Below are 19,766 nucleotides of genomic sequence, written 5' to 3'. Positions count from 1 at the left end.
TTATTGGGTGTATTTCAGGCAGAGATTAATAAGTTTTTGATTAGCCAGGGCATCAAAGGTTACAGGGAAAAGAGCCAGGGAGTGGGCTGAATGGGAAAATGGATCATCTCAAGTTTAAATGGTGGGACAGGCTTGATGGACTGAATAACCCATTTCTGCTCATGTGTCTTAGGGTTTTATGATTAATAATAAACAGTAATAATGATAATATCATTGTAGCACTAATGGTCTTTAGCAGATGGATCAACAATATGATGCAGTTGGGTTGCAGTTCAGATTGGGAAGGTGAAGGAACTGACTCAAACTTTCTGAAGGGAGATAAAATATCATTACCGGGCTACAGCTGATCTCTGCAAAACGTCTTGAATTGCTGTCCAGCAGCACTGATGATTTGAAAGGACCTTTCCAATGGTACAAATTTCTAATTATCGACATAATCGAAAATGAACATTCCCCACGGCAGGGGGAGAATGGCGCATTTTTAAAAAATTCTCCTTCAGCTTCACTCTTAATTGAAATTGTTCATACAAAATGATTTTAATGATATATTTTCTACGTTAATAACCTCAGTTCATGCAGCTGGACTGAGGTCAAATTACAAAACTCCCCAATTTTGGCTTTTATTATGGTGAGCAACAGTATTACAGCGCCAGCTTTGAATCCGGCACTGTCTGTAAGGAGTTTGTACGTTCTCCCTGTGGTCAGTATGAGTTTGCCTCTGCTGTTCCAGTTTCTTCCTACCCTTCAAAAAGCATATGGGGTTGTAGGTTAATTGGGTACAATTGGGCGGCACATGTTTCAATGGCCGGAATAGGCTTCTACCACGTGGTGAATTTAAAAAAAAATTCTTGTGAAAACTGAGCAGTCAGTGGAAAGTTAAACATTGAACTCAAAGCCTCTTTTAAAGGCACTGGCTTGTAAATTGCCAACGAAAAGGTGAATGTCTCATAAAATCATAGCAGCACAAAGTGGAGTCAGCTCATTCTGGTCAGAAATTGCAGAAAGAAGAGGTGCGGAGCACTTCAAACATGCACTGAGTCATTAATGGTTTTGGATATAGTGATAGAAGAAGCAGCTATGAATGATTTGCAAAATGGAACTGGATATTTAAAATGAAATCTGCAGGGCCACGGGAACAGCAGAAACTAAATGGCAAATTTTCAAAGATGGTCTGAAAGACTTCCTTTGGTACAATAAGCAATAATCCCGTGTGCTGATGTCTTCCATCGTGTAGGGTCAGGAGAAAGGAGGGCACTTTGTGTGTACATTTTCATCTGTGTACCTGTAAAACTGACATGGCCAGTTGGTTAATCAACCCCATCCGATGTGAATGGGGAAGAGTAGACCGCAGGCAGGAAAACCGCAAACATGACACTGATTGGAGAAACATCCTATCACACGTCATTAAAAATGTTGAACAGTGCATTCAAACCCAGTGCCTCAAACCAAGTTTCTTTCCAAGGATGTGAGAACAGATTTTATTGAAAGGGAGGAATCCTCACAGAATTTGGAAAATCTCAACCGATATTGTGCCTGATAGGAAAGAGATTCTGACATTCATCAGCCAATACACAGGGTAAATAATTGTGTCTGATGTTCTGAGGGTCAGGTGGAGATTGAGAATGAAGCACTTACACTGCTCACACTGACCATCCAAGACTCTCATATTCATGAAGCAGCATTTATTTATTTATTTGTATTGATGAATACTTGTCCTGGACATCTATAATTTGTATGAGTTGTTGTGTGTCTGCGTGTTTTGCAGAGGACAGGAGAATGGTATTTCATTGGATTGTACAATCAAATGACAATAAAGGTGACTTATTTATTCCAGAGTGGCACACACATTTTCTATAATGTTTAATGTTTGGTTTCTTTCTTATATGGGTTGCTTTTCTGTCTAATAAATCACATTGCTGTGGCAAAATATTTGAAATATTTCAAAAATTCTTTATATTTAATGCTAACTACAGTAAATTAAAAAATCAAAGAAACCAAAAATAAAATAAAGTCTCAATGATGAATGAAAGTATGAGTGTGAAGTGTTGGATTTTGGAAAGGCAAATCTAAATAGGTCATATACATTGAATGGTAGATAATTGAGAAGTGCAGAGCAACAAAGGGATTTAGGAGTTCTGGTAAATAGTACCCTCAAAGTTGATACTCAGGTAGATAGAGTGGTGAAGAAGGCATTTGGAATGTTGGCCTTCACAAATCGGAGTATTGAATTCAAGAATTGGGATGTTATGATGAAATTGTACAAAGCATTGGTGGGGCCAAATTTGGAATACTGTGTGCAGTTTTGGTCACCAAATTATAGGAAGGATATAAACAAAATTGAGAGAGTGCAGAGAAGGTTCACGAGAATGTTGACAGGATGTCAAGGTTTGAGTTACAGAGAAAGGTTGAGCAGCCTGGGGCTTTTTTCTCTGGAGCATAGAAGATTGAGGGGGGATTTGATGGAGGTGTTCAAGATTTTTAAAGGGACAGAGAGAGTCAACATGGATAGGCTTTTTCAAATAAGAGTGGGGAATATTCAAACCAGAGGCCATGGTTTGAGATTGAAGGGGGAAAATTATAAGGGGAACAGGAGGAGAAATTTCTTCATGCGAAGGGTGTTTGGGATGTGGAATAAGCTTCCGGCGGAGGAAGAACTGAGCTGTAAATATTCTATTTCTTTGTCGATGAGCATTTTGTGGACAATTACTTTACATTAAGAAAGTGTGTTTCTAATGCTACAATATAATGAATACTTGTATCTATCCCATCCTTGTGTTTCTGATTTGTATCCCTTTCATTTGTTGTTTGATCTAAAGAATTAAATGAAAATGCCTGATCAAGAGGCATCTATTCCTTGGTAAACTCTTCCTAATTTCCTTGTTCCAGGTGCTCGAAGGTGAATTGAAGCAAAACACTGACAAAGTTGAACAGGCGAAGGAGAAATTGACTTTGCTGCTGCAGGAGAACCCAGACTCGCCTGATGCAGGGAAATGGAAGCAGATGCTGGATTATATAAGTAATCTTTCAATTGATCTATTGGATGAATGCAGAGTAGTAGCTGAACTTTGATATTACCTCTTTAACCTTTCCTTGTCAATCAAAACACCCATTGAAATTTTGATGAAAAGTTGGTTCAGGTGAGGTAAGTAGAAGGTTACAGCACAGAAACAGGCCTTTGGCTCTTCTAGTCTGTGCCAAACTATTATTCTGCCTTGTCCCATTGACCTGCACCCAGCCAAAATCTCTCCCTACATCTCCCATCCATGTACCTATCCAAATTCTACTTAAATGTTAAAATTGAGTACGTATTTACCACCTCAGCTGGCAGCTTGTTCTACCCTCTCTGTTGAAGAAGTTGCCCCTAAAGTTCCCTCTAAATTTTTCCCCTTTCACCCTTAACCCATGAACTCTGGTTTGTATCTCACCTACCCTCAGTGGAAAAAGCCTACCTATATTTACTCTGTCTATCCCCCTCATAATTTTAAATACCTCATTTTTTTACATTCCAGGGAATAAAGTTCTAATCTATTTAACCATTCCCTGTCATTCAGTTCCTAAAGTCTGGGCAATATCCTAGTAAATCTCTCCACTCTTTCAATCTTATTGATATTTTTTCTGGAGTTAGATGGTGAAAACTGTATACCATTCTCCAGATATGGCCTCACCAATGACTTTTACAATTTTACTATAACATCCAAACTCCTATACTCAATACTCTGATTTATGAAGGCCAATATGCTGAAAACTCTCTTTACAACCCTATCTACCTGTGATGCCACTTTAAAGGAATTATAGATCTGTATTCCCAGATCCTCTTCCCTACCTCCCTCCTCAGAGCCCTACCATGTATGTCCTTTCTTGGTTTGTTCTTCCAAAATGTCATACCTCACACTTGCCTGCATTAAATTCCATCTCCCATTTTTCCAGCTGGTCCAGATCCCTCTGCAAGCTTTGAAAGCCTTTCTCACAGTCCACAATGCCTCCAATCTTTGAGTCATCTGCAAACTTGCTGATCCAATTTACCACATTATCATCCAGATCATTGATATAGATGACAAACAACAATAGTCCCAGCACTGATTCCCTGAGGCACACCAGTCTGAGAAGCAATCATCCACTACCACTCTCTGGCTTCTTTCATGCAGCTAATGTCAATTCTAGTTTATAAATGTTACCATGAATACCGAGTGTCTGAACCTTCCTGACTAACCTTCCATATGGGACTTTATTAAAGATCTTACTGAAGTCCATGCTAACAACATCTACAGCCTTTCCTTCATTAACGTTCCTGGTAACCTTGTAGAAAAAACTCTACAAGATTGGTTAAACACAACCAACCACACACAAAGCAGTGTTGACTATCCCTAATCAGTCCATGGCTATTCAAATACTTGCATATCTGATATCTTGGAGCACCTTTCAATAATTTACCTACTAATAATTCCTGGGTTAATTTTGGAACCCTTTTTAAACTACAGAACAACATGAGTTACCCTCCAATCCTCTGGCATCACGCTTGTGGCTAAGGACATTTTAAATATTTCTCCCAATGTCTGAGGGTGTATCTTGTCAGGCCTGGGGATTTATCCACCCTTATTTGCTTTAAGACAGCAAGCGCTTCCTCCTCTTCAATCTGTATAAGTTCCATGACCTCACTGCTTATTTTCCTGACTTCCCACAAACATGTGCCTGTTTTCTGAGTAATTACTGATGCAAAAAGCCCATTTAAGGTCTCCGCCATCTCTTTTAGTTCCATATATAATTGATCACTCTGATCTTCAATAGGACCAATTTTGTCCCTTACTATCCTTTTGCTCTTAATATACCTAGAGAAACAATCAGGATTTTCCTTCACATTGTCTGCCAAAGCAACATCATGTCTTCTTTTAAGCCTACCTGATGTCTTTTTTTTTTACTGCATTTTACACTCTCCTTGAGAACCTCATTTGCTCCATGCTGCCTATACCTGCTATACACCTCTTCTTCTGAACCAGATCCCCATTATCCCTCAAAAATTAAGGTTCCCTTTGTCTGTTAATCATGCCTTTAATCCTGACAGGAACATACAAACTCTGTACTCACAAAATTTCACCTTTGAAGGTCCTCCACTTGCACATCCTTGCTAGAAAACCACTTATCCCAATCCACGCTTTCTAGATCCTTTCTCATTTCCTCAAAATTGGCCTTTCTCTAATTTAAAATCTCAACCCGAGGCCCAGAACTTCCCTTATCCATAATTCACTTGAAACTAATGGCATTATGATCACTGGATTAAAATGTTCCCCTATACATATTTCTGTCACCTGTCCTGTAACGTTCTCCAATAAGAGATCCAATATTGCACTCTTTCCAGTTGACACCTTAATATATTGATTTAGAAAACTTTCCTGAATACATTTGACAAACTCCAAGCCATCCAGCCATTTTGCAGTGTGGGAGTTCCAGTCAATATGTGGAAAGTTAAAAATCTGTCACAACCGGAGCAGCACTAGCAAACATTCCTGCAAGGATATTAGTCCCACTTTAGTTCAAATGCAAACTATCCCGTCGGAACAGGTCCCATCTTCCCTGGAAGTGGGCCCAATGATCCAGAAACCTGAAACACTCCCTCCTGTACCATCTGTTTAGCCATGTGTAAGCTCCATTATCCTCCTATTTCTAACCTCACTAGCATGGGGCATGGACAGCAATCCTGAGTTTACAATCCTGGAGGTCCTCCCCTTCAGCCTCTCACTCTCTGAACTCTCTTTGCAGGACCTCCTCATCCTTCCTACCCACGTCAATAGCTCCTACATGGACTACAACATCTGACTGCTCACCCTCCCTCCTGAGAATACCGTGAACTAGATCTGAGATATCTTGGACCCTGGCACCAGGGAGGCAACATACCATCCAAGAATCTCGATCCATTCCACAGAACTATTTATCTGCCCCCTAACTTTGGAATCCCCTATCATTAAGGCTCATCTCTTCTCCTCACTCTCCTTCTTAGTCATGAGACCAGACCCCCTGCTAGATACTTGATCATGGTGGTTTGACCCCAGTAGGCAACCCCCTCCCCCAACAACAGTATCCAAAATGGTACACTTGTTATAGAGGGGAACAGCCACAGGGGTACCCTACATTGCCTACCTGATCCCTTTCCCTCTCCTGACTGTCACTTAGCTACTCTCCTCCTGCCTCCTTGGTGTGATAGCATCCTTGTCACTCCTGTCTATCACTTCCTCTGTTTTTAAGGAACAGGAGCTGGATGCACTTCTCACAGATGAAGTCGTGAAGGGTACTGCTGGCTTCCCTGACAACCCACATTCTGCAAGAGGAGCATTCCCTTGCTCTGGCGGTCATTCCTACTGTCAATGACTAGAAGAAAAAAATATATAAGATAAATAAAAACCTGCCCTTACCCGTGCCAATCTGCCAAATCCTTTTAGTTCCTCGAATAGGTTGGCCCTTACTTCAGCTCCTGCACCACCACCAACTCAGCCTCTTCTCACCAAAGCCTCAAAGCCCCACTCCTTCCCTGAGATTCTCACATACTGCCTGCACCATGTGCTTCCCATCTTTTTATTGGCTAGAGCTAATTAGCCAATGGGGAGATCCAAAAGAACACTTACCAATCCTGGCATCTATTAAACTGTTTGCTCCGCCCCTCACTTGGCACTTGTTCCCACAGTCCCTAGTCAAGATTTTAAAAAAAACATTGCTCCACTAAACCAGTGGTTCTCAACCTTTTTCTTTCCACTCACATACCACTTTAAATATTCCCTATGCCATAGGTGCTCTGTGGTATGTAGGTAGAAAGAAAATGGTTGAGAACCACAGTTTTAAATATCCCTAACTGACTCGTTATGTGCATGGTTTCATAACTCCAAAGGAAATGGGCCAATGACAGTTTTTCCCAAGCAAAATATTTCAGTAACAATTGGGTCTAGAGCAGTGATTCTGAACCTTCCCTTCCCACTCACATCCCACTTTAAACAATCCCTTACTAATCACTGAGCACCGATGGCATAGGGATTACTTAAAGTGGGATGTGAGTGGAAAGAAAATGGTTGAGAACCACTGCACTAAACCCTTAGCGTTCTAGAATCTAATAACAAGGCCTTGATGTCTGGTCACTGCTTATTCATATATGCATTCCTTTGATTAACCATCAATATCCTCATCCATCAAAATCAATTAATCTCTGCTTTGAAAGTGTAATTTGGACTTGGGTGAAAAGAGCTCCTATCCTGTGAGTAAGTCCAAACTGACTTGACTGATGCTGTAGGTTCTTCTCATCAAGAAGCCATTTGTTTTTATCTGACCAATCAAATCCATTCTCATTTTGAACACGTTGACCAGACCAAATCTAGAATTGAGGCATAATTTGAAAGTTTAATAAGCATAAACTTGTTAATTTACTTTCCTCTCTGTTCAGTTCACAAATGAACCCATGTATTCTTATTTAAATGCAGCTCCAATTAAAGGTTGTCTCATTGTAACTTCGTTATTCTGCAAATGATCCTTTTAATTTTAACCTTGTACTGAATGGTTCCCTTGTCTTTCCATTGAAAATAACAGTCATCTTACGTTGATCTTCCCAACGTAAGGTCAAGGAACACCAAATGTGCAACTTGACACATGAAGCGATTGACTTTAGCAACAAGTCATTGAAATGGGTAGCTTAGCACAACAGAAATGCTCATTAATATGAAAAGACTTCTCTTCAGGGTAGTGGATGAATAGTTGGTATTGAATGGCCGACATGGCATCCCATCATCCGTGTTGTTCTCATTGATCTATGCTCACAAAGCATTTTTGGTTTGTGTTCACTTTTGATAGAGTTAGTTCTCCCATTCATTTTTTCGGAAAGGCTGTGTAATTAGCACACTAGTTTGTAATCTATACTGATGCTCCTTCAATGCAGAGGAGTTTCATTCTAAACTTTCATCCCTCTGCCCCTTTGACTTCTTCTACTCCTTACTCTCTTACTATAGTTATGTGAGTGAAACCACGCTTGTATAACTTACTGTATACAGCCTGTACATGCCCTGCATAATTAACGTCGGGAAAGTTCACCAGACTGGTTCTGTTGTCGGAGGAGAAATTGAACAGACCAGGCCTCTTAATCTTGAGGGTTTAAAAGAATGAGAGGTATCCTCCAGAGAGAGGAACAGTATGATGACTCAGCAGGAGAATTGCAGGGAGGGAATATGGATGCGATATTTCCATTGGCTAAGGATGTTTCCACTGGAATGAGTAAGGTCACAGTCTCAGTGCAAGGGGCAGACTCAGATGAGGAGATGTGTCAGAGGTTTGTGAACCCTTGGGACACCCTTCCTGATTGATATGGAGGTTTGTCACTGAGTTTATTCAAAAGAGACATGGATAGATTTCTAGACAGAAATAGGGATAAGGCTGAAAAATGACAAAGATAGATGATGTTATTGAATAATGGAACAGAGTCAAAATGGCATTATTATGCTCTTGTATTCCAATGTTCTTTCACCATATCCCTACCCCCACACCCCCACTCCCCTGCCTCCACACCCCCTCTCCCCATCCCTTACTGTTCCTTCTCCCCTCCACTTTACCTCCTCCTCCTGCTATTTCTCTGCTCCCACACTTCACCTCTATTAACCCACTTCCCCTCCTTGGACCCCTTCTCCCACCCTTTTACTCCCACCTCATCTGCTTTTCCCCTCCCATTCTTGAGACCCTGAAATCTGCTCTTCCTGCACTATTAATCCCTGTATTCCACATACAGTTTCTCCCCATCTTCAATTATCCGTTTTCTCTGCCCTTCTCCTGCTTTCTCCTTATCTTTCACATCACCCTCTCCTGAAGGCCTTCCTACCTCCCCCTTCTTGCATTTTCCTTTCCCCTCCTCTCTTCCTCACCCCTCCTTAAGGCTTATTTATCTGCCATTGGCAGTCTCTGTAGTTGGGTTTACAGAACCATGACTGATTTTTAAAATTCCTCAGATTTAGGCAGTGAGAAGCCAACATACCTTAACTCTGTTGAAACGATAACAAACAGATAAAATTACAATTTGCATCCTACTTCTATCTTCTCGATCTCAAATGGAATTGTCCATGGGACATATCTTCTGAAATGTCACAGATGCCGGGACTGTTAAACATTAAGCTTCTTTTAGCTGTTTTGATGTTGAGTTCTGAAATTTCAACTCTTTCAATTTATTTGCTTATTTAAAAAAATTGCTTTTTATCTACTTCAGATTATTCTCTCCTTTTGCCCCCTCCCTAACTCCCCTTAAAGAAAAAAGGAAACTTTAATATTTGATAATGATAATAAGTTTGTTGCCATACACATGAGTACAACGTACAGATGCACTGAAATTCTTACTTGCTGCAGCCAAACAGGTAGTTTTGTCAAAAAATTACAATGGTGTACATTAAATTACCCTAATACAGAAAGAGATAATAAATTTAAAAGATAGAAACTAAGTATTCAGACAGTGAAAGAATACAAAAGTTCAACAATAGGGCAGACAGGACCTCATGGAGGTTTGTCACTGAGTTTGTTCAAAAGAGACATGGATAATTTCTAGACAGAAATAGGGATAAGGCTGATAAATGACAAAGATAGATGATGTTATTGAATAATGGATCAGAGTCAAAATGGCATTATCATACTCTTGTATTCCAGAGTAGTTTATTGTCGAGTAGTTCGGGGAGATTCAAGAGCCTGATAGAGAAAAAAAATATTCTTGAATCAGGATGTGCTGTACTTCCTTCAGGCTTCTGTACCTTCTTTCTGAAAGAAGTTTCATCTTTGTTTGTGGCCATTTCATAGGCTTGGTTGACAGAAGTATTTTGGCTTATCGGGTACAAAAATTTATCAGGAGTGTTGTGGAAAAGAATTAATTGTATGGGTTTGGCATTCATTTCTGCAATATGCTGAGTGATCAAAACCCCACAACTGTACGTACGAATGGAAACCTATAGCCCCCAAAGCAGTTTCTTCTAAATCGCCAATAAAGGTATTGTCTGCTCATTAGACTAATGAGGTCAGGCAAGTTAGCCATGCATGGTGTGATGAAATTATGGACTGAGTCAACTCCTTTTATAAAAAGTAGACAAGAGAGTCTTTTGTTGTGGATTATGCCCTTCCCTAAATTGCTACCTAGTGCTGTATTTCAGCACATGCTTGTTGTTGCTTAACATGCCTGTCACTACATCATCTGACAAAAGTTAGTCCCCAATTTCTGACATTGTATTAAATATTTATATATGTACTAATCTCAAACTGTCACCAGCTGCTTTGAGGAATTAGAAAGCTTTAGTTCCCCTGTGATCTCTCTTCTCAAAGCATTTAACGGGATGTGGCTTGAAACTCCCAATGTTTTCTGTGGAGCAGGATTCTTTTTACTGCTACTAGTCAATTGCCCGTCAAACTAAAGGTTGCTAGTGTGTGAATATAATACAACTTTCTTGCTGCTTGATATTTTTTGATGACTTGTTGGTAAAATAAACCAAGTTATGGGATGCTCTTTTATCCAAGTATCATTATAGATGGGACAGTAACTGTTAGCCTTCCCAGCAATGTCTAGATCCCACTCCCCACCCCCACCCCCGCAAATTAAATGATGTGGGGGTAATTTATGTATTTGTGTCCTTTAAAGCATGTCGGTATTGGATACATCCATCCATCACATAAGTGCACCAGAGGTGACCAGAATCATCACCCACAAATTGCTATCAGGTGATTCCACTCTCCCATTCATTTAATGTTTTAAATTTATACTAATTTGGAGACACAGCACAATAACAGGCCCTTCCAGCCCACAAGCCTATGCCACCCAAATTTACCCATTAACCTACAAATCCATATGTTTTGAAGGGTGGGAGGAAACGTGAACACCTGGAGGAAACCCACGCAGACACAGGGAGAATGCTCAAACTCCTTGCAGACAGGGCTGGGTTCGGAACCAGGTCATTGGCACTGTGATAGAATTGAGTGAACTGCAACGCTGACTGTGCCGCCCTATTCGTGTTAAGACAATGAAGCTAATGTCGTAAATAAAACCCTCTGCTTTCTCTGGGGGCCTTGCCTTTGCAGTGGCCGGATCAGTGTTTACAATCTGATGAACAGGAGGTCTCTCAGTCTAATTCACAGAGTAAAAGCAGTCAGGGTGCTCTTTCTGTTGCTGTCTGTGGTGGTCTAAAAAAGGTGATCCCCTACCATCTTCAAAGGTAGCCAGTAGCACCCAATAAAATGCTGATCTTTCTGGGGGCCTTGCCTTTGCAGTGGCCGGATCAGTGTTTACAATCTGATGAACAGGAGGTCTCTCAGTCTAATTCACAGAGTAAAAGCAGTCAGGGTGCTCTTTCTGTTGCTGTCTGTGGTGGTCTAAAAAGGTGATCCCCTACCATCTTCAAAGGTAGCCAGTAGCACCCAATAAAATGCTGATCTTCTGAGTGAGGCCTTTGTTCCTGAATGTGCAATTACTGTAATTTTTTTCCATCCTCAGTACCACATGCACACTTTTTCTGCCAACAGTCAGCAAGGTCAATTATGTATTCCCCCACCCCAATTATCCACAAAGGAAAATCCCCATCCTTCCTTGCTTTGTCTTGTTGCATCTGCCTATTTTTACTCACTTTCTGTGTGACCTGTTTATCCCTATTCATTCTACATCCTTTATTTCAGTCTTCCTGATTACTCTGCTGTGCTCATTCTATACATGCTCCATTGCACTCTCTGTATGTAAGGCATTCCCTGCCTTCTCTCCCACCCTTCATCATTGATACGGTGAAATCACTCAACTCTTTAGTCAAGCTACATGCCAGCTCCTTGTCCTGAATGTGCAGGATTCACCACTCCTATCCCCATTTTTTTCTGCTTTCTCCCTTCCATTGCACCTTCCTTCCCCATCCTGCTTGTCTCGGTCCCCACTTGCCCCTCACCCATTCATGCTAGTCCACTCATCCCACACCAACTTTCCTGTCCTACTTGCCATCTCTTCCTTTCCCACGCATGAGATTAGTCAGAAAGGTTCAGTCGCTCGGTATTCATGGTGAGGAAGTAAACTGGATTCAACACTGGCTTTATGCAAGGAGCCAGAGAGTGATAGTGGATGTTTGACTCTCTGGAGGCCTGTGACTAATGGTGTGACTCAAGGATCAGTGCTGGGTCTATTGTTTTTGTCATTCATATCAATGATCCAGATGATAATGTGGGAAATTGGATCAGCAAGTTTGCAGATGACACTAAGATTGGAGGTGTTGTGGACAGCGAGGAAGACAGGGAGCTGGACCAGCTCAAAAAATGGGCTGCAAAATAGCAGATGGAATTTAGAGCAGACAAGTGTGAGGTGTTGCATTTTGGAAGGACAACCTAAGGTAGGACATGCATGGTAAACAGTAAGGCACTGAGGAATGCGGTAGAACAGAGAGATCTAGGAATACTGATACATAATTTCATGAAAGTGGCGTCACAGGTGGATAGAGTTGTAAAGAGAGCTTTTGGCATTTTGGCCTTTATAAATCAAAGTATTGAGAATAGGAGTTGGATGTTACTATAAAGTTGTGTAAGGCATTGATGAGGCCAAATTTGGAGTATTTTGTGCTGTTTTGATCACCTAACTACAGGAAAGATATCAATAAAAACGAGAGTGCAGAGATGATTTACTTGGATGTTGCCGGGACTTGAGGAACTGAGTGAGTGGGAAAGGTAAACAGGTTATGTCTTTACTCCCTGGAGTGTAGAATAATGAGGGGAAATTTGATAGAGGGAAACAAAATGATGGAGGGTATAGATAGAGCAAATACAAATAGGATATTTCCATTGAGGTAAGGTGAAATACAAACCAGAGACATGGGTCAAAGGTGAAAGGGGAGAGGCTTAGGGGGAATATTAGAGGAAATTTCATCACACAAAGAGTTGTGGGAGCATGGAACAAACTGCCAGCTGAAGAGATAAATGTGGGCTCAATTTCAACATTTAAGAAGAATTTTGACAGGTTCATGGATGGGTGAGGTATGAGGGTGCAGGTTAGTAGGACTAGGCAGAATAATAGTTTGGTATAGACTAGATGGGCCAAAGGGCCTGTTTTCTGTGTTGTTGTGCTCTGTGGCTCTAATAGAGGAAAGGGAGACTCCAGTGCTAAGTTGCTGCTCTGAAGACATTTTTGTTTGTCTGAAGTGTTGCACCACTCATGTTCATTCTTCTTGACCCTAGACTCTAAATGGCAAAAGGTCAGCCAGCTGACCAGTGAGCGGCAGCAGAAGTTGGAGGAGTCCTCCAGTTTCCTCACCCAGTTTGAAACGGCAGAGGTGCAGCTTCGTCAGTGGCTGGTTGAAAAGGAGCTAATGATGAATGTGTTGGGACCGCTCTCCATTGATCCTCATATGCTGAACAATCAGAAACAACAAGTTCAGGTAAGGAGTGCCATTGGTCATCAGCATTAACAGTAATTTGTCAATCCTTATTCATTGGGGTGAACAGTTCCACTGAAATTGGAGAGCCTGGACTGCGATGCCTGAAAGGGTGGAAAAAGATGCAGTCATAACTTCCAAAAGGGAGTTTGATGAATATTGAGAGGGAAGGGTGGAATTGACAAGATTACGATGAAAGAGCAAGAGAATGGAATTAATTAGACAGTCTTTCAAAGACCTTAGCACAAGCCCAAGGATGTTGAGTGGTGAGATGCAAAGCGTGCTCCTAATAGTAATACCACTCCAGCATTTGATAAGATCACAGCTGATCTAATTGTAGGCCCAATTCAGCATCCCCACAGTAACCTTTCATCATCTTGCTTATCGACTTCACTCTGCCTTAAAGATATCCGTCCTGCCAGAAATTTATATACCTCTGTTCTCAGCTATCTGGCTTGTAGTTTCCTGCTTTCTATCTCTCTCTCTCCCATTTTTGATAAAGGAGTTTGTGTTTGCAATATTCCAATCCAATGTTCCTCTCCCAAAACTGGAGATTAATAATGGCTCAGTAACTATCTCATTCACCACTTTTCTTAAGACTCTGGTGTGAGATCCACCCAGGAGCCAGAGACTTGTCAAGCCACAACTCCAGAATTTACTTTCCCCATGACAGGAATTTTGCTGAGTTCTTCCCTCTCTCCAAATTCCTGATGTATTCTGGGATAATGCTAGTATCCTCTTTAGTGAAGACTGAGACAAAACACCTGTTGAGTTTATCTGTAGTCCTTTGTTTTCCATTTTTAATTACCCAGACACTTTCTACAAGACCAATGTTGGCTTTGAAATTTCCATCCAATTTTACCCTTTTCCTTGTTGAATGCTATCATTACTATTTTTAGTTTAACCATGCAGGGTAGGACCCTCCCCGAGGAATTTTTCTTGTTGGAATGTATCTTTTTATCCCTTCTGAAAGATCTCCTTAAATGTCGGCCACTGAAGGTATTTTTAGCTGATTGAAGCAGCAGTGTTGTACAATTCAGTAGTTTTTAGCAACTTTGTATATACCCAAAATATTTTTATCTCAACATAATGTGAGTTGGCACAATGTAAAAATTCCCTAACATGGCTGTTGGGCTAAATTTTCTCTGGAGTAGATATTACCATGTGCTCTGCTTTAGTTATGAAGTCAGCAAAAGGTTCTTACTGAGAAGAGTTGTCATGCACTACATTGTCCTTCTATTTGTGTGTTCTGTTTTAATAGCTGGAGCTCAGTTCTGCTTCAGTTGTGGCACTTTGAGGTACACAGAGTACATCCTATGCCAAAGGTGCTCTATAGTTAGTAAGGTGGTATGTGAGTGGAAAATAAAAGGTTGGAAACCACTGCCTTAAACCATTTAAATCTGCACCTTTAAATGAGCTCTTGCCTATTGGCCTGTACTCCCCTTCTTTCCTCCTCTGTCCACCTTTTTAATTCAGATGTCTTCCTGCTTTTTGCTCAGCCCTTGACAAAGGGCTCAGGCCCGAAATGTTGGTTATATATCCTTACCTTCTATGCATGCTACGGGACCTGCTGTGTTTCTCCAGCACTTATTGTGGATTAACCTACAATTACAGCGTCTGCAGCCTTTCTTGGTGAACTAAATCCATACCTAACGTTTTCTTAGAAAAGCTTTTTGGCCATTCTACTTGCGCTATTCTTTTCTTATGGGACATTTTAACAAGCTTGTGGTTTGAAATTACATTTCTCTTTTGTTTTAATGCTTGCCCATCAGCTCACTCATTTGTTTGCCTCGTTGAAATTGATTTTTTTTCCCCCATTTCCCTTTTCAAAAGTCTTCATAATTTTTCATCTGCCCATTGGATTCTGACCTTCCAGTATTCCATTATGCCTCAGTACAGGTGGCTACTCGACCCATTGGATTTCTGACCTTCCAGTATTCCAGTATGCCTCAGTATAGGTGGCTACTCTGTCCATTGGATTTCTGACCTTTCAGTATTTCAGTATGCTTCAGTACAGGTGGCTTCTCTACCCATTGAGTTTGGGCTGGCTCCCTAGCAGTGTAATCCTGTCAGTGACATTCCCATTCCCTTTTCCACATCTGATTCTCCATCCAGTTCTTAATTGAAAGCCTGGATTGAATCTGTTTTCCACCACCTTCCTAGGCAGTGGGCTCCAGATTATCACTACCTACTCTGTTTGAGGGATTTTCCTCAAATTCCTTTGGCTAAAGTTTTAAAAATTTGCTTCTGACAATTGAACTATAAGCTGATGGGAATAGTTTGTCCCTGGTTGCCTTTCATAATCTTTTACACCTCTTGAGTGAGGCACAGACCAGTGCTTTAAAATACCTAGAGACAAAAATCTTTCCCAAAACCAGCAGGCCTTGCAAATAAGTAAATGTTTATTGGGCTGCTTAAAGATATTGCTGCAGAAATTATTGTGATCGGGACTTTTGCCATACTGAAAAGTGATTGGGGTCACTTCCTTGAAGATGCTCCTGGTTGGTTAACACTGTAAATGAGTAGAGTAGCCACCTATACTGAGGCATACTGGAATACTGGAAGGTCAGAAATTTTTGTAAGGGGCTCAGTGATCTTGTCTTTGTTCATTCAAAAGTCTGAGCAGGGTCAGTCATCATGGGGACCTGGGGCTTTTAATATTTTGGGAGGGAGGGAAAGTGACACTGCCTGGGTCTGGCTGCTTTTTTGGATATTGGAAATCTTGGCACTGGATAGTTTCTGAGGATTGTATGGTTTTTTTTATGTACTCATGAAAGCAACTGGAGAACAATTGTCTTGTGGTTTGGAGTGAGGTGGTGGAAGGCATGGGGAAGGAATAGAAAGATTCTACTTTCAATTTGGCCAGAAGGCAAATGGAATTTCAATATATTGGTATTAAATAAAAACAAAATATTTATTGTACAGAAACATGCCATTTGGCCCAACAGATCCATACTGATCACAAACCAGAACTCAGCAGGCTGCCCTTGAACCTCCTCCTCTCCCTCATCCTCTCCAACCATTGCTATTTCTCTTCACTTTTCCTCCCTCCTGTTTTTATTGAGCGTATCCTTAAAGATTCGCCTCAATCTCTCCCTATGGGAGCCCCACATTCTCTAATGTCTGTTGCATTGTGAGCCTTGAAGGTAATGGAAAATCCCAGAAAACCACACAGTTGAACTAAGCTACTGTGCACAATGGGAGTACCTTCACCTCAGAATGCAGTGACTCAAGAAGGGAAAATACCGACCACCAATTGTTCCACATCAATCTTCAATGGAAAATAAATGTTAGCTTTAGTCAATTGAAACATGAAGGTTGTGGAGACATGTATTGTGTGGTTTATGTCAAAACACGTTTACAGCATGAGTTGTCACTACCTTTTCATGTCTAACACATTGTATCATGAAGGTACCAATGACTGAATTTATGTATTGGTCACCATCTATGCCAATTATAGCCAAGAGCTGATGGCAGGAAAAGTTTAATAACCATTCCTGTTACCAGTAGGTTTGCTGATAAAACACTAAGTACATCAGCTTTATTGGGAGGAAGCATTCAACAGATTGACAATCCTACAGCTTGTCAATGATCAAAATAAGCTCAGAATGGAGAGAAGGTGAAAGGGATATTAATAATCTTACCTTTCATCTCAGTCCTTTGATACACTGGATTGGAATTCTCCATGGTTTGGTCATTGATTACAAATATCGGTAATTTTACACGTATGCAACGTTCAGCCTCAAAGAGCGAGGAGAGGTTTAATTGTCTTATAACAAATTTAAACAAAAAAAACAATTTTATTCAAAAGAAGTTTTTAATAAAATGCTCTTTGAATATTTGCTGCACACCTATTATAACCATAGCAGAATGCTTAAATGAGGGTAAAGCATGGATGTGTTTAGGTTAGGCAGGTCAATGAAGGGAAAAAAAATCAAAGGTGATGCAGATGGACTGAGATGGGGAAAAGTGGGGGGGGTTTATGTGAAATCTATCAACAGATTGCAATGAGTCGTACTGATGACTGCTTTCCCACTACATCTGTCACTAATAACCCACTCTCCATACCCAGTTTTACAGCTACCATGACCTTTGGCTCTAAACCTCAGCACAGCTTTGGTCCCAACATGGACCAAAGAGCTGAAATTGAGTGATGAGGTGAGAATGACTGCACTTGGGCATCATGAGGGGTCAAGGAGCCTTGGTAAAATTGAAATAATTGGGCACCAAGTGGAAACGCTCCTCCTCAAAGCAAGGAAAATAGGTGTGGTGGTTCGAAGCATTCATTCCAGCCCAGGGATAACAGAAGGAATTTCTGAGGGCAACCATCTTTATCGATGACCTTCCAAAGAAGGTCAGAAGTGGGGACATTTGCTGATGATCGCACAATATTCAATTCCAGTTGTAACGCAGAAGAAAGCGGGTCCATGGCTTCAGGCAATAAAACCAGACTACAGTTGGGCAAGTAGCAAATAATAGTCATGGCACTCGTGATCACCCAGGCCATGATCATCCCTAACATGAGAGAATCCAACAACCTACACTGACAATTACTGGCAATGTCGGAGCTTTGTCCCACTCCTTCATCAACATATTGAAGTGGTCACCTCTGACCAGACCCTCAAATAAACCACCCACGTCAATACTGGAGCTGCAAGAATTTGTGTCCTGCAACAAATGAATGCCTCCTGCCACCTCAAAATCTTTTCAGTATCTTCTGGACACAGATCAGGTGTAATAGAATAACCTTGCCTTAGTTGGTTTGGAGGATTGAAGGGATCAAGTTCTGGTGGTCCTTGACTAGGTGAATAACAATAACTTATTTTCCTTAGACTGGACCCAAAACCAGGCATCAATTTCCATTAATTGGCAGAAAAATGAGAGGCATGATGAAGAGTTTCTTTTCACCCTAAAGGATTGTGTGGTCTGAAACTTGTTGTCTGAAGGGGCACTGAACCTCCCCACATTTAAATAGTACCTGGAAGTGTACCGGAAGAACTGTGATGTGTGAAGCTCTAGAACCAGTGCCGTTAGTGTGGGTAGTTGTGTGCAGTAAATTTGCCTGTTCAGCATATTTTCTGTGATTCTATAGAGCGGCTCTAACACCACTCATGTGCACCATTGAAAGCATCCTATCAAGGTACTCACTACGTGTTACAGGAACTGCTCCACCCAAGAGTATAGCATCTAGTCAAGCTCCTAACTTTCAGTTGATCTATTTTTCCTGCTCACATTTCCAGATCCTGCTGAAGGAGTTTGAGACGCGGAGGCCACAGCACGAGCAATTGAAGATGGCAGCTGAGGGTATTTTGAGTAAACCAGATGATTCTGCTCCAATCTCGAGCAGTGTCAGTGACCAGTTGGCATCCGTAACGCAGAAGTGGGACAGGCTGACGGGGCAACTGGTTGACCGCTCAAACCTCATTGACCAGGCCATCATCAAAAGCACCCAGTACCAAACCCTGGTCGAGCACCTCTTGGCCAAGCTGAGCAATCTGGATGCTAGGCTGGCCAGCCAGCCGCCCATCGATGCCCAGCCCGAAGCTGTGAAGAGGCAGCTGGAGGTGGCCAGCGAACTCCGGGCAGAGCTGAAGCAGGAAGAGAAAGGTGTGCAGGCGGCCAGGGACCTTTGTAATGAGATCTCAATCCTGGTTGGCGAGCAGTACTTGAAGGCCGAGCTCAATAGGCAGCTGGATAATGTCGTGAAGCCCTTTCGGGATCTCGAGGAGCGAGCAGGTGAGTAACTGAACTGCAACCTTGAATAAACCAAGGTGTTGTTTTACAGGAGTAAAAATAGCAAAGGCTTCAAATACTCAACAGGTCAGGCAGCATCTTGAGAGAGACAAACCGAGCTAATGTTTCAATTCAATTGGACCTAGAATCACATACTTCCAGCAAATACATTTTTTTTGCTTGTTAAACAGATTGAAGTTTGGATTATTGATGGGGTTAATACAGGGGTCTGAAATTATTGCAATGAGTGCTGGAAAGATATAGAACCTGAGAGAAAGATCTGAGTACAAACAGAAGGTTCATTTATTTATATTTATTTCTCTCCTGTTTGTTGACTCATAACTTGAAGCGTTTTCTATTTTGTTTGATTTTAATATTTTATGCTTTTCAACTGATTCTTTGCTCTCCCTCCTCTTCCTTTGTAAATTACAGCTGCATTTCATGTTTTCTATTTTTTTCACTTGAAATCTGCCATGAATTCCCACTGGCCACTCAGAGATGCAGTAACTTGCTGATGAGGTGAAAATGATCTCGTGCAGAGGTGACAAATTGTTGAAAAATCCAAAAAAAACTGCAGATGGTGGTAATCTAAAATAAAAGCTGAAAGTGCTGGGAACTCCCAATGGGTAAGGCAGTGATGGTAGAAAGAGA

At 41.2% G+C, this 19,766-nt stretch overlaps 1 protein-coding gene across 18 annotated transcripts in view; it reads left to right on the top strand.

Annotated features, from left to right (window-relative positions):
• The window catches only part of dst (dystonin), a 570,552-nt gene that overhangs the window by 393,550 nt on the left and 157,236 nt on the right, over positions 1-19,766 (top strand). For all 18 annotated transcript variants that reach the window (XM_069886058.1, XM_069886062.1, XM_069886061.1 and 15 more), the window contains 3 exons: positions 2,887-3,016; positions 13,186-13,385; positions 18,623-19,118. In XM_069886058.1, coding sequence (XP_069742159.1) covers positions 2,887-3,016; positions 13,186-13,385; positions 18,623-19,118 — 826 coding nt within the window. The remainder of the gene's footprint in view (positions 1-2,886; positions 3,017-13,185; positions 13,386-18,622; positions 19,119-19,766) is intronic.

The sequence above is a fragment of the Narcine bancroftii genome, chromosome 6 (assembly GCF_036971445.1).
Source record: "Narcine bancroftii isolate sNarBan1 chromosome 6, sNarBan1.hap1, whole genome shotgun sequence".
Lineage (NCBI taxonomy): Eukaryota > Metazoa > Chordata > Chondrichthyes > Torpediniformes > Narcinidae > Narcine > Narcine bancroftii.
The sequence above is the reverse complement of the archived record's forward strand: the minus strand, read 5'-3'. Positions and strand labels throughout refer to the sequence as shown.